The following is a 14024-nucleotide window of genomic DNA, read 5'->3' as shown; positions in this document are numbered from 1 at the left end:
GGCAGCGTGGCTCGGGCCCTGCTGGGCGATGGCTCCTTCAGGGTGCGCGCGGTGACGCGCAGCCCCAGGAAGAAGGCGGCGGAGGAGCTGAGGCTCCTCGGGGCTGAGGTGGTGAAGGCAGACCAGGACGATGAGGCGTCGCTGGAGAGAGCTTTGGAAGGCGCCTACGGAGCCTTCGTGGTCACCAACTTCTGGGAGCACTGCAGCAAGGAGAAGGAAATCGAGCAGGTACCTGTGACACTTTGGCTAGGACCTCGTGTGGAATGACCTGGGACAGCCCTAGAAGCAGTTGTGCTGGCCCTGGTGGTTTGAGTGGCCAATTCAGGAGAGCTCTGAGGCCTCACAAACACCACGTCTTAGTTCTTCAAAGCCAGAACTTATCCCCTGTTCCCTCATAGTTGTGTGTCTCCAGGGTCTGGTGCCTTCAGGGAGTTGTTACATGCCACAGGGCTTGGCGTGGTGGAGAGCACTGCCCAAGAGTAGGAACCCTTGGCTCCACAGAGCCTTTCTGGAGCTGAGCAGGGCCTGTTGCTGCCTGTAGTTCTCTGTGCTTGCAGCTTTGGGGCCAAAATCCAGCAGTATCGAAGATCCCAAGAGCAGTGCTTACCTTGGGACTGATTCCCCAGGGTGGCACGATTGCCACACCTGGATGGCAGCAAACAAAAGATAAGATACGTTAGGGCAGGTACATTGGCAAGGCACATTTTTTGGGCTGGTGTTTGCGTGCTTGGTGGAGCAGTGAGCACCAAAGCTGGAGGGTGTGTGGTCTTTCTGAAGCAGAGTGGTGTAAGAAGATGTTCAGCTCCACCTGGGCAACTCAGAGGACTTGCTGGTGTGCTCAGCCCAGGTCCCAGCTGAGAGCTTGAGGTGCTCAGCTGGTGTGGGTTGGGTTGGGTCTTGCCCTCCTGCTCATCATCTCAAAGGGGAAGGGAAGGGTGTGGGGGTGATAAGAGCCCCACGTGTCCCTTTCCCCTCTTCATGGCTGGTTTTTCCCCTCACCCAGGGGAAGTGTCTTGCCAACCTGTCGAAGCGCCTGGGCCTGCGCCACGTGGTGTTCAGTGGCCTGGAGAACGTGGAGCAGCTGACAGGGGGACGGCTGAAGGTGCTGCACTTTGATGGCAAAGGTGTGGTGGGGGAGTACTTCCAGAAGATTGGTGTTCCCACCACAACCATCCGGCTGCCCTTCTACTTCGAGAACTTCCTCTCCATCTTCAAGCTGCAGAAGGCCCCACAGGGAGACACCTTTGTCCTGGGTAAGCAGCACCTCTTGCTCTCCAGGTCACTGTCCTGTGACTGTTCTTGTTGGCTCCCACCCTGCAGGGGCTCACTGAGGCATGGAGGGACCACCAGGGCTGTGGGCGGATGGGGTAAAGAGGCCTGTGCTAGCTTGGCCACGGCCAGTTGCAGCTGTGTTATGGTCCTTCAGACCTGTTTGGTGGCCTGCAGGAAATCAGTGAGATTTCAGGCCTGTTTGTGGTGCTGTTTGTCCAGAGTGGCTCTGGACACCCCAAGTCCCTGCAGTTGGGATGGTGAAGGTGGTGGGGCTGGAGATCCAGGCAAGTCACAGTGCTGCTCTGGCTGTCAGTCTCTTGGCTCAGCCCTGCTCTGGTGCCTTGCCACACTTGCCACTGCTCTAGGCCCTTCCTCACCCTGTGTTTGGAGGCCGAGTGCCAAAAACTCCAGCTGTACCTCCCCAGACCTGTGCTACCCTCCAGCTGGAATGAATCTCTCCATACAGAGCTGCCCATGGGGGACACCCCAATGGATGGAATGGCTGTGGAGGACCTCGGGCCTGTTGTGCTTTGCCTGCTGAATTCCCCGGGGGAGTACATCGGCCAAGTGATAGGGCTCAGCACTGGGAAGCTCACCGAGGCCGAGTATGCCACTGTCATCTCCCAGCAGACAGGCAAGACTGTGACAGCCAGCAAGGTAGGAATTGTCTCTTGGTGTACCTTATGCTCTTGAGGGACAGCTTTGGTACAGCCCAGCACTGTTATTCCCAGTTGTTATTCCCCACTGTTATTCCCAGTGCCCTGTGTGGGGCTGGAGCACAGCTCAGCACTGAAACCACCCTGTTGGTATTGTCCCTGAGACAACTCGTGCCTGAGGAGCACAAAGGTGTACCTAGGCAGGTCTGTGCCTGTCTCCAAGGGATAACCAAGGTGGGAGGGCTCTGGAGGAGCCAGGACTGGGCACCCACAGAACAGGTCTCTGCTGCGTGCCCTTCCCTGTGCACAGCTTGCCCTGGGGCTTTTCTGTGTCACCGTTAGAGCACTCCTGGCCACTCCCTGCCCCTGCCTGACTTCTTGTCCTGTTTGCATTTCGGCTGTGCTGATGCCCTTGGGCAGCTCAGACAATGGACCAGGGGTGTGCCGGCTCTGCTTTGAGAACAAAGGGCATTTCAGCACAAATGAAGCACCTCTGATGCTCTTTGCAAGATTTGCTCCCGCAGGGACAAAGCAGCAGCTCTTTTCCTCCTCAGTGCAGTGCAGAAGCCCAGTGAGCCACCCTTTGATTCAGGCAGGGAAGGCAGTGCTTGGGGTGGCAGGTGGCAACTTGGGTTGCTTGGGCTCTCCAGAGTCCCCCTGGACCCCCAAGTTTCTAACCCACTCAGCTTGTGTCCCGGTGCAGGGAAGGGCTCCCTTATAGCTGCTCCAGGCCTCTGGTGCTGTGGAGAGCTGGTTCCATGCCCCAACAGCAGTGCCCTCCTCACCGGTGGCAGTGCTGTGACAGGCTACTCTGATGGAACCCTGTCAGTTTCCCTGCACAGGCTCAGGGAAAGCCCCAGCAGCCTCTGGAACCACTTTTTTTTCCCTATTCTGCTGTCAGATCACACCAGAGGAGTATGAGAAGCGAGACTTCCCAGGGGCCAAGGAGCTGGCTGACATGTTCCGTTTCTACGCCCAGAAGCCAGACCGCAACGTGGCCCTGACCATGAAACTCAACCCCAAGGCTCGCACCTTCCAGCAGTGGGTGGCAGACAACAAGGCCTCCTTCTGAGCCTCCCCCTTCCTCCTCTTCCTCCCCAGCTTCTGCAGCAGGTAGAGGGAACTGGCCGAGGAGGTGAGGTGCCCTGAGCCATGCTTCCTTCCCAGCAGTGCCCCGGGGAGAGCTTTGGGCCATGTTCCTGGGGCTTGGCTGAGACTCTTTAGGCAGCTAGAACAGGAGGAAGGGCTACACAGTGCAGGCACAGTGGTGGAAGGGCTACCTCTGCTCTGTCCTCAGGGAGGTGTTGCTTTAGTCATTCTGGGTGTTTTATGGTGGCGGTGGCTTGTTTTCCCAGGATCACCCCCTTTCCCAGGCAGCTCTGAGCATACCAGTTGGTGGGCTGAAGGCACAGTACCCTTGGGCCCCAAGAGTAGTGCCTTTGTGGCAGGTACCACAGCCAGTGCTGCTGCAGGCTCCTAAGCAAGCAGCAAACACTTGGATTTCTCTGGGGAGCCAATTTTAGGCACTGCAGGTGAACCAGCAGAGAGAGACAGAGCCTTAGTGCCACCCCAGCAAGTGGGGACTATGTGGTTACTCCTGTGCATGTAAGACAAAAGCTGAACTTGATTCCTCAAGTCATACAGCTCTGGCCCTTGGGCTCCTGGAGCTAATTGGGGGATCCTAGAGCTAATTTCAATTTCTGTCCTTGTGAGTTAAGTAAAATTCCATCTTCCAAGGCTGTCTAAGACTCACTAGTGTCTTCCCCCTCACCCTCATGTGCTTAAGGTACTGCTCAGATTTGGCAGCTTTGCCTGTGCTTAAAGTCAATCCCAGCCCCCAGAGGTGCTCAAGCCAACCAACCCTGTCCCCTCCTTGTCCCAGAGACCTTCATTCCTCCTAGTGGGGCAGGGAAAGGGGGTGACAGAACAGGTGGAAGAGTAGACAAGGCAGCCAAGGCACAACACATGTTAAATATCTTTATGAAGTCCATCTTATTTACATGATACAGAAACACTTTACAGACAGTTGGGTCAGGAGGCAACGTGTGCTTTATTCAGCGAATTAAGAAGGGCAAGACTACACCATGTCCCTGTTGAACTGATCAATTAGTACATGGGCTGATGGTACCTGCATGGTATGACTCACACAGCAGGCCATGGTGACCATGAAATACTCACTGCAAGAGCTTGGCTGCACCTGGAAGGAGTGATCCACCTCACTTGCACTCTCACACATGTACAAACAACAATGCTTTGGCCAATCCTTTATGCTATGGGTGTTGCACTAAGGTAATAAAAGATTTTGTCCCAAACTGGCGAAGGGTTTGGTGATAAACTTGTACCCACTCAGAAGCAACAGCAGTTGTGTGGTAACTGTAGTTATTTGGGGGATAAACCTGAGGCAAAGTGCAGATTCCATCGCTGCTCTGTGCAGGCAATCAGCAGGACTGAGAAAGCCCATGGCTGCAAGGCTCACAGGGAGCTCTCACTCGGAGCTGTGCAGGGCAGCAGAGCTGTCGTGAAGACAGGGTTAAACCTCCCTGACCAGCCCAGTCTCCTGGGAGAAGGTGAGCAGTGGTTGAGTTCACCAAGCACACCTGGCACTCCAAAGGGCACCCGAGTGATCCACAGGTGGGCTTGGGCTCCATACAGCAAACTGCTCCACTCTGCTGGAAGGACAATGTTTACTTCACATTTCCCCTGGTTTGGATTCTAAATAATACTTCCACCTTAATTTTTACCCGATAAGCTTCCAGCAGCAGTAGAACTGTGGAGCAGCCTACACAGAGCTGCTTTCCTGCAAATCTGGCATTTTCCTTCGTTGCCAGTTCCTAGGACGGTGGGTGGGACTTGTATCACGATGGGTGTTGGTGCCTCGGTGGTTTGTGGCCTCTCCAGCTGGGATTCTCACTGTGCTGCTGACTGACATCCTCTGCTCTCCAGAGCCCACTGCCAGAGAGATTCACCCCCGACTGCACAGCTGATCTGCTGCTGGCTCCTAGTTCCCAGCAGAACGTTTCCCTGTGGTTGAAGCAAGAGCAAAGTTAAGATTTCCTGGCTAAATTGGCACACAGCCCACTCTGGGAACACCTCCCCCTCCTGCCCTGCCATCACACTGTCAGCCACACAGCACAGACAGGTTTGAAGCCTACAAAGATGCAAAGCTGAGCCCCTAGAATCTGTGTCTGCTATAAGCAATTCCAAGTCCCAGCACTCCCTCACAGCAGGCCAACACCAACCGAAGGCACACAAGTTACACACTGCACTGATGCATGGTGGGGCTTTGCTGTGCCCTGTGACAAAGGCTCTGTGACTCCTCCTTGGTACTGTAAGCCCATGGCAGAGGCAAGTCCAGCCCTGGTGTGTCACACCAGTGGCTCTAGGCCCTCCTGTGCCTCCAGCAAGCTCAGGCTCTGCATGGCAGAACCTGGTCCCAGTGTTAGCAGCTCACAGAAACACCCTCAGTGCTCAGAACTGGGCACAGCTCTTGGAGCAGAGCTCCAGGGGAGGTCAGCCACCTCCCCGAGCATGCACCCAGTATTTGTTCTGCTTTTTGCTGTAGCAACAAGGCAGTTTAATCCCTGGCTTGTTGCTCCAGGTCCCAGGGGACAGCTAGGGGTTTTCACCCCCCTGGCTGGAAGGCCTGAGGCTAAGTGAGAAGGTGATTCTCCCTCCCAGGAAATGCTCAGTGTGGGGGAAAGACAACAGTGAAACACAAGAGACCTCCTACCTCGGATGGGGTTTCAGGAGGTAAACATTTTCTTAAGTTTGGAAAGGAATCCCTCCTTGTTCTCCTCAGCCTCAGGCCTATCCCCGCCTGCGTCAGCGCTAGCCGTGGCCCTGCCACCTGGACACAAACAGCAAAGGGCTGCAGTCAGAGACATCTCCCACCAGTGCCAGGGGGTCATTTTAGACAGGGAATGGCCAAGTGAAGGCAGCTGGTTGTGCTGCATCCTCACATAGGGCTGCACCTTGCAGCAAGCCACAGGACAGGCCCACTTGCAGTGAAAGCCCTGGGGAGCCTGGATCCCAGAGGTGGAAAAGCCAAACGTGTGCCCAGGTAACACCACTCCCTTCCCCTCTCCCCAGCCCTCCAGCTGGTGAGGGAATTCTCGTGCTGCACAATCAAGTCAGGGACCCACTGGCTTTGGGAACAGGCACTTGGAAATGAGTGCCTGCCACTGAAAACAAGTTGTGAACTTGATCACAGCCAGCCAGGACTTTACAGGGTTAAAAAAGCTGGACTGGTGGTCCCTGGAACAAGCTCATACTGTTTCAAGGTTGTATCCTTGCAAAGCAGTGCAAAACCATAAGGGAGCCTGACTGGTGTCACTGCAAGCAATGCTCAAACATTATCAAGGAGAAAATGAACTCGGGATAGGATGAAAAAGGCTACAAATATTTCAGAACAAGTATCCAGATAAAGAATCTTATAACTGTCCTGTAAAAACACCTTCTGAGAAGCTGTTTGTCCCTCCAAAAGTGGCTACAGCAAGAACAAAGGAGACCTCTTTGCTAATCTGGTTTTTTTCTACAGTAAAACCATCAATACTCTGACTCCAAACTCCTCCTCAAGCTTTCTTTGTGCACAGAGAACACGAAGTCCAGCCCTCCCCATCCTCCCGGGGCTGACTGCCGGGCTGGGACTGATGCAATGGTAAGAAATCCCGAGGCCTGCGGCAGAACACGCCTCCATCCACCGGGTCACGCCTCCATCCGCCCGGAACATTGCTCCAGAACAGCCTGTTGCACTGCAACCTACTGGCACTGGTTTTAACCCACCTTGCTGCTCCACCGTGATAAAAACTGGCAGATTTGCTTATTTACAAAAAACAGCACATTTTTTCCCTTTGGTATATAAATGCCCTTAAAAACTGAAATGGCAGTTTTGTGCTTAGAACTCTCTCCTCTTCCCCCCGAGGCTGACTGTAACGTGGGAAAGACATAACTTCTGTGTTAGGAAAGCACTCTAAAACAGAACATTGGGAAGTATTTGGCAGATGGCACCTTCCAATATCCTGCACTTCTATTCCTCAGGCTTTGGTGTGTAACAGAGCAGACACAGGTTTCTGGGATCATTCAGCTCTGAAAGGCTCTTACCTTTGGTTTCAAGCCAAAAAAGAAATCCTAAGAAGTCCATTGTTCCAATATAAGCAAAGAAAAAGTTGTTTTCCAGTAGTGAAAAACAAAGCTCCTTGCTATTCCACCATGTGTTTAGCCTTTAGCTGCTGCCCTGCCAGGTCCTTCACCTCTGAAACTTCAAACAGTTGCTGAATCTGTTTTCCACGTGGGGCTGGGACAGCAGCTTCCCAAAGCTCCAAGCTGACTCTACTCCTCCACCACGCTGGATGCTGTGTGCTGACTGGAGCCAGCACTCACACCAATGGACACTCCTACCCCAGGTTCCCCCTCATGCACAGAGCTCCACCTGACAGCAAAATTCCCCATCAGCATCCCAGAAGAAGCATCCCTGCTGCAATCAGAAGCACAGCAGATGGACTCACATGGAAAACTGGCCTGGAGCACATTTGCTTTTCCCTTCTCTGCTACTAAGGCAAGTCCTGGCACAGAGGCAGAAGCAGTGAGTGGGAGACATTCACCACCACAGTTTGCCAGGACCCTGGAGTACCTCAGTACCTGCTCTCTGTTCACACATGGATTGTCCAGTCAGTACTGAAATAAAGCTTCCTGGGAGAAGCTTCTCCCTTTATGCTACAGCTTACCATGCTATTTCCCAAACACTATGCTCAGCAGGCTGTGCTGCCTCACATTCCTCCTCAGGAACCCTCAGGAAGTGCACTACACTCCCTCTCCAGCTGCATGAGGCAGGAGCAGGAGATGCCCCACTCACCTGACGCTGTGTTTGTGACCCCATTCACTGTGCCGTCCACATCTGCCTCGTCCTCGGCGTAGCTCATCATTAAGGCTCGCTGGCGATCCGTCAGCCTCCTGTGGGCCAGGACAGGGGATGGTTACAGCTCTCCTTGGGGACAGGTGTACCTACAGATCTCCTAAACCTTGTTCAGCAGCACCCACAAGACTGGAAATACAGGTACTAGAAGGTACTGTATTACCAGGTACTGGAAGTACAAGATGAACACCAGGAATACACTGGGAATCCCTGCAGTGCTCTTAAAATGAGCCATCTATAAAGAATAGTTCCCAGTGGGAGAGACAGGACTCATTTCCTTGCAGTGAAAATCCCAAGAACAGTAAGGAATAAGGAATTCTGCACACCATCTTTTACAAGAAGTTCATGATTTCACAGAAACTTGTTTTAGCTCTACTTACTGAGGAATTTTGATCTTTATGTGGATGTAGTGGTCTCCATAGCCGTAACTGTTGACCTTGGGAATGCCTTTCCCACTCATTCGAATTCTCTGGTCTGGCTGCATCCCAGGGGGTATCTGGGAACACAGATGTCACGTTTATCACTCTAGTTTAACCACTTATATAGTAACTACACATCTGTACAAGTGTACTATGCCCCCAGCAAGCTTCAAAGTAGGATGGGAGGGCTCTGCTATGCTCATGCATCAGGAAACATTCCAAAGTCAGTAAAGATGGAAAAGCTTTTGAAGGGATGAGTAAAGAACATGGCATAGTCTGTAGCCCTCAGAGGGGATTTGTCCAGCAATCCCTTCCTTTTCCTGTCCCTGCACAGCAAGGAAAGGAGCTATGACCAGACAGGTCACAAACTACCTGAGGGTCAATCCTGAAGGAGTCTGAAATGCAATACTGGCAGATTTTTCCCAGCTTTGCAGCAAAAGAGAAGCCTCTGCTGTGCCCCATGGATTTGTGCCCAGCACAGTGGTACTCACTGTGATGTTGATTGTCTCGTATAAGCCTTGACATCGGGCTGTGCCTCCCAGCACAGCCTGTGCTATCGAGATTGGCAGATCCGAGTGGATATCTGCTCCATTTCTTCTGAACACAGAACTTTTCTGAACCTAAAAGGCAGGTAAGTTCCAAAGAGAAGTGAGCACACCACCACCAAGTTCTCCTGGTAAACTGCTCTGAAGATTCTCAGAAGAAAATGCACTAGAACGCTGCAGTCAGACCCTCTGCCATCCCCACACTGCCCAGCTAAGAACTGTGAGTTAATATTTGCTCGTCTAGAAAAACACAGACCTTGACATAATTATAATTAGCCAGAGGTTTATCAGGATCCCTGCTTCCTACCTCAGCAACTCCCACCCCTAATCCTGTTAATTTATCCATGCCAGTATGATTCTATGGAGACAAAGACACTGCCTTGTCCAGTACCCTGAAGAGGAGCAAGCCAGAAGGAAAGAAGTAGGAAAGCACCTTTGTCATGGCCTCACAAGCTGGAAGAGAAATAAACCCTCCTGCACCAGAAAAAGAGCACTGAAAAGAACTTCTCCTTGCCAGAGATGTGTGTGACAGAAGAAGCCAAAGACTCAAGGCATGAAGAGCCTACTCTGTATTTTGATTCACACTACCCTAAGGACCTGGTCCTGGAAGAAGCAGCTGGATTCTCCATGAGCAGATTCAATGTTACCTCCCTTGTTACAATGCAGATCTCCTGCTGTCTCAAAAAGTTCATGTGGATCACATTACCTCAGCTGTTCCAAGGGATCACTCGCTCTTCCTCCTCCTCTGCCCATTCTGCAGTCACTTCCCAGGCAGTTGTGAAGGGAACAACCAACTTAAATAATAAACCAACGTAGGATACATACCCTGAAAGTAATGAAAATTTCTTTCTTCCCCACAGGCATCCGAACTGTCTGGCCATCCTCAACACCTGCAAGCAGCACAGGAGGGAATGTTACCCTGGGATATAATCCACGTGTGATATGGATACCTACAACTCTTGCCATCCCCAAGAGTCAGCCAGCACAGCAGTTCCCACACATCCCACAGCACAAGGCTCTGCACAGGAGCGTGGCCCAAAGAGGAGGTGTCAGCACATGTTTATACCTCTGAGGTGATTGCTACACCCCAAGCTGGCTTCTTGCTTCAATCCCTACAGAATTCTTTAGGGAAATGCATTGGATTAAGGAACATGGCAGTCTCCGTGAGCTGCAGGAAAATTCCAGGCTGCTCATGCAGCATGGGCTCCAAGAAGCAAGTCTTCAGCCACACACTATATCATCCTCTCTGGCAAGGAAGGCTGCCAGCATGCCCTTCTGAGCTTTCAAGATTCCCATGCTCTCCCCAAGGCTCATCAATGACAAATGAAAGCCCCACGGCAACAAAACCTTTGGAAAGTTTCACCTTTCAAAACCTACTAGGAGGACCCATGCAAGAACAAAATCTCAGAAAGGGCAAACACTCATATCCATGGCCAGAAGGTTCACCTCATCACTAGCCCAATGCCATTGCCAGTGTATTGACCTGCTTTGCTCCTAACTTGTCTGCAGCAAAACTTCTGACATTGCTCTTGACTGCTCTTGCTGGCAGGGCCCAGCCACACTGTTGGCTATAAGTTACTACAGTTATTTAACAGAGAGCAGCACACACTGACCAGCTGGCACAGGAACCATCACTGTCTTCTTCTGCTTGGTCTGCCCCGTGCCGCGGCACACGACGCAGTGCGTGGTGATGATGGAGCCCGCCCGCCGCAGCGTCGGCACGTGGAGCGCATCACGAACGGGCCCGTGTTTATTGTCTCCTGGGGAGGCACAGGGGGAACAGGTACTGAGCACTCACTCTGCCACACAGCATGGCCACTGACTGGCACAGCACGTCTGAGCTCTCTTAATTGCACACACAGCCTGACAGGACAGAGAGATCCTTTAGCAAGGGCCGATATCCTTTAGCAAGGGCCGATATCCTTTAGCAAGGGCTGGCACAGAAAACTGCTAATCCAAAGAGGAATCTGTTTGGCAGTCCTCAAGTTAGAATTTGAATTCCTGTAATCCAGGAATCCAAAGAGGATGCTGCTTGGGAGAAGTTCCAGTTTCCACTGAACACCTTTACTCCTATGAGGAAGTGTCTGGTGGCAAGGGAAAGGGAAGCACAACACCTTCCACCTCTAGGCTTTAGTGCACCAGAAGGAACAAAGCTCCTGACAATACTACAAACATCTGTGTTCTGAGGAATCCAAGGACTTGCATGAATTACTGCCAGTGTCCAGGAGAATGTTATGGTGTGGGTTGAAGTGTGAGAGCCACCCACCAGACTAAGGCACATGAGCAACTAGGTGTGTGGAAACTCAAAACCTGCAGCTTGGTCATTATCTGCTGTTAGTAATCTGCATCTTCTTACTTCAGGATTACCCTTAAGCTATCATCACCTTCCTCTACCCCTCAAGTCAAAGGATCACATTTAATGCCCAAGGAATTTCAGAGCTGTTACATAAGAATATGGTTTTGGGGATGTCCAACAGCAAAGGATCCAGCCTGAAGCCTTGTGCTTTCAGCTGGGCACAGCACTTCTTTAACACAAAGCAAATCTTCTTAGTGCCTATTAGCAACAAGCTGACCTTAACTCAGCTTTACTGAGTTGAATGGCTGATGACTGGTGAGAATTTTTCACCATGGAATGAACTGACTTGCCCCAACAAGGAAAAGCAGACTGGTGCTCTACAAAGAACTCACCATGCCAGTGCCATTGCAGTAGTGACAGTGCTGCACTTTGGTGCCAGGTTCATTTCCTCTGCCATTGCATCTCTCACAGGAGTCTTGGATGTTCACCACAATCTCCTTGTTAACACCTTTTGCAGCTTGAGTGAATGTCAGTTCCATGATATACTGTACAGGAAACACAAATATTGATCTATGGGTGATGGGGTGTTGGATTGATTTGGGCCAAATATCAAATAATGCTTAAAATACATCCAGGTAATAGGGGGAAATTAAATGGATGGCTGCACAATCACTCAGAAGGGTTTGCCTCACCTGAAGAAGCAATAACCTCTCTCAAATAAATACAAAACAGGTACAAAAGGGTCACAGACATTGCAGAAGTGATGGTTACACCAGGCTGAGGAGCAGCTGTGCAGCAGCAATGAGATTAAAAATAGAAAAGAAGGAAGTAAAAATAGCAGTCAAGTGTTTCTCTGCTCTTAGGAAACCCTCCCTGTTTCTGAAGGTTTTGTTTCATGGGAATGCAGCAACAGGTGAGGCTGAAGGCTTTCCATCCCAACAGCAGTAGCTGCTCTTCCTCAGTAAAGGAAGTCATCAGCAAAGATGACTGCACAAAAAAAAAGAGGAAATTCTCTTCATAACAGAAAGGTCACTTCTAGTAAAACCAGAAGTACCAAATACTTCTGAAAGCACCACATGGACTGACAACACTGAAAGGAGCTTTTAGCTGCAACATGAACAAGACAGAGTTTGTCTTATTGTGGGCTCCACTGCAAAGTTAGACCAATTAAGCTGCAAAATTAAGCTAATTAAACAGTCAAACCTATGGCTGGAAGGCCTGGTTTATAGTTACAAGGCATTTTGTGGGTTTTAGCATTAGAGATCAAAGCAGGCACATGTAACTCAGCCTGCAGCAGAGGAGATCCTCTGCAGCCAGGAACTGTTCAGCAGCGTGACACGTGCCAGGAAATACTGGAGGAAGTAGCCCAAGTCCAGACAAAACATTCTGTCTGGAGGCGAGAATGTTTCTGCACAGCTTATCAAACATATGTGACTCTTCCCCCAGGCCACAGGGCACTCAAACACTGACATTCCTAGAAATCACAGAATCATCCAGGCTGGAGGAGACCTCTAAGATCATTGAGTCTAACCATGAACCTGTCACTGCTGCAACCCCTGAACCACATATTGCTGTGCCAGGTCCAGACACCTCTTAAACACCTCCAGGGATGGTGACTCCACCACCTCCCTGGGTAAACCTATCCCAGTGCCTGAACACCCTAACAGGGAAAACATTTTCCCTAATATCTAATCTGAATCTCCTGTCTCAGCTTAGTACTTAATTCTACGCTGAAGCTCTCACTCCTGGAGTGCTCTGTGACAAGACTAGTGTCCCTCTCCAACTTCTGAGCTTCTCCTTACATTAATAAACAAAAGGCACTTCCTACCTCCTGTGGCTGGTCAAAGACACTCTGAAAATCGCCGAAAGGGGATCCTGAAAACTCCCCAAAGATCTTCTTGAAGAGCTCCTCGGGGTCGATGGAGGGACCACCGCTCCAGTACTGCCGCCCGGCCCCGGCGCCTGCGCCCGTTGCGCCGGCGTCGAAACTGGCAGTGCCATAGGCATCATACTGCTTCCGCTTCACCTCGTCACTCAGCACCTGCCAGGCAAACAGCAGGGTCAGCAGGAGCCTGGGTGGATCCAGAGTGACCAGAAGAATCCCTGGCACTGCCCCCAGGAGCCCACGTGCTCAGCCCCTCCTGCCCCTCGCCCAGCTAATCACGGCACCACAGGAGTTATGGAAATGCTGCTGCTTCCCTGGTGTCTCTGGCTCATTTCCTCAGGGAAATGACCAGGTCTTACCAATTTATAACAAGCAGGAATAACTTGGATCATGGAGTTGATCATTAACATATCAGGTGAAGGCTGGTAGGAGTGCTGGAGTCAGAAGAAGGGGATGGGGGAGCACAGAGAAGGTTTCTCTGTATCAAACACAGGTTTTGTATTTGACTGTAAGAATTCCATGGCAGTGACTGCTGCATCCATGCCAGTCACTCACTGCTAAAGAAGAGCACAAACTGGGAGAGCACAAAGCAGCTAAATGAGGTACTTCCCAAGTAATCTCCTGGAGGCACCATTGGGACAGAGGCCACAGTTATATGGGAAATGTTTCCCCCCATCTACTCTCCAATCTTTCCTCCTTTCCATCACAATAAAATCATGCTGTTACCTCATAGGCTTCTGCCAGCTGAGAGAACTTCTCCTTTGCCTTGGGGTCATCCTTATTTGTGTCAGGGTGGTACTTCTTTGCCAGCTGAACAACAAAACCCAAGCGTTTAGAGACAGGCAGAAGTTACCTATTTCAGCATATCTCATGCGCCAGGAAAAACACATCAGGCAGAGCTTGGCATTCACTAGCTACATTGCAGGGAACGAAAAGCCTTCATTTTCCACTACCAACCCAAAATAAGGGACTACAGGAGCTGCTCCTGATCCTCTCAGCAATCTCAGATAACTCCAGAAGGAGCCAGCACACGCAGGCCA

At 51.2% G+C, this 14024-nt stretch overlaps 2 protein-coding genes across 2 annotated transcripts; one reads left to right on the top strand and one right to left on the bottom strand.

Moving 5' to 3' along the window:
• Positions 1-3: 3 nt before the first annotated feature.
• NMRAL1 (NmrA-like family domain containing 1) lies at positions 4-3000 on the top strand (the record flags this gene model as incomplete). Its single annotated transcript, XM_009080468.1, has 4 exons — positions 4-228; positions 1004-1253; positions 1739-1929; positions 2830-3000. Coding segments are annotated over 4 exons (837 nt in total), but the record flags the coding sequence as incomplete, so codon positions are not given.
• A 2671-nt stretch (positions 3001-5671) lies between these two features.
• On the bottom strand, positions 5672-13794 carry DNAJA3 (DnaJ (Hsp40) homolog, subfamily A, member 3; the record flags this gene model as incomplete). Its single annotated transcript, XM_009080467.1, is given in 10 exon segments — positions 5672-5775; positions 7780-7877; positions 8220-8335; positions 8750-8878; positions 9629-9693; positions 10417-10506; positions 10509-10563; positions 11492-11644; positions 12928-13140; positions 13711-13794. Coding segments are annotated over 10 exon segments (1107 nt in total), but the record flags the coding sequence as incomplete, so codon positions are not given.
• Between the last annotated feature and the right edge of the window lie 230 nt (positions 13795-14024).

Source organism: Acanthisitta chloris, unplaced genomic scaffold (assembly GCF_000695815.1).
Source record: "Acanthisitta chloris isolate BGI_N310 unplaced genomic scaffold, ASM69581v1 scaffold37828, whole genome shotgun sequence".
NCBI classification, from domain to species: domain Eukaryota; kingdom Metazoa; phylum Chordata; class Aves; order Passeriformes; family Acanthisittidae; genus Acanthisitta; species Acanthisitta chloris.
The sequence above is the reverse complement of the archived record's forward strand: the minus strand, read 5'-3'. Positions and strand labels throughout refer to the sequence as shown.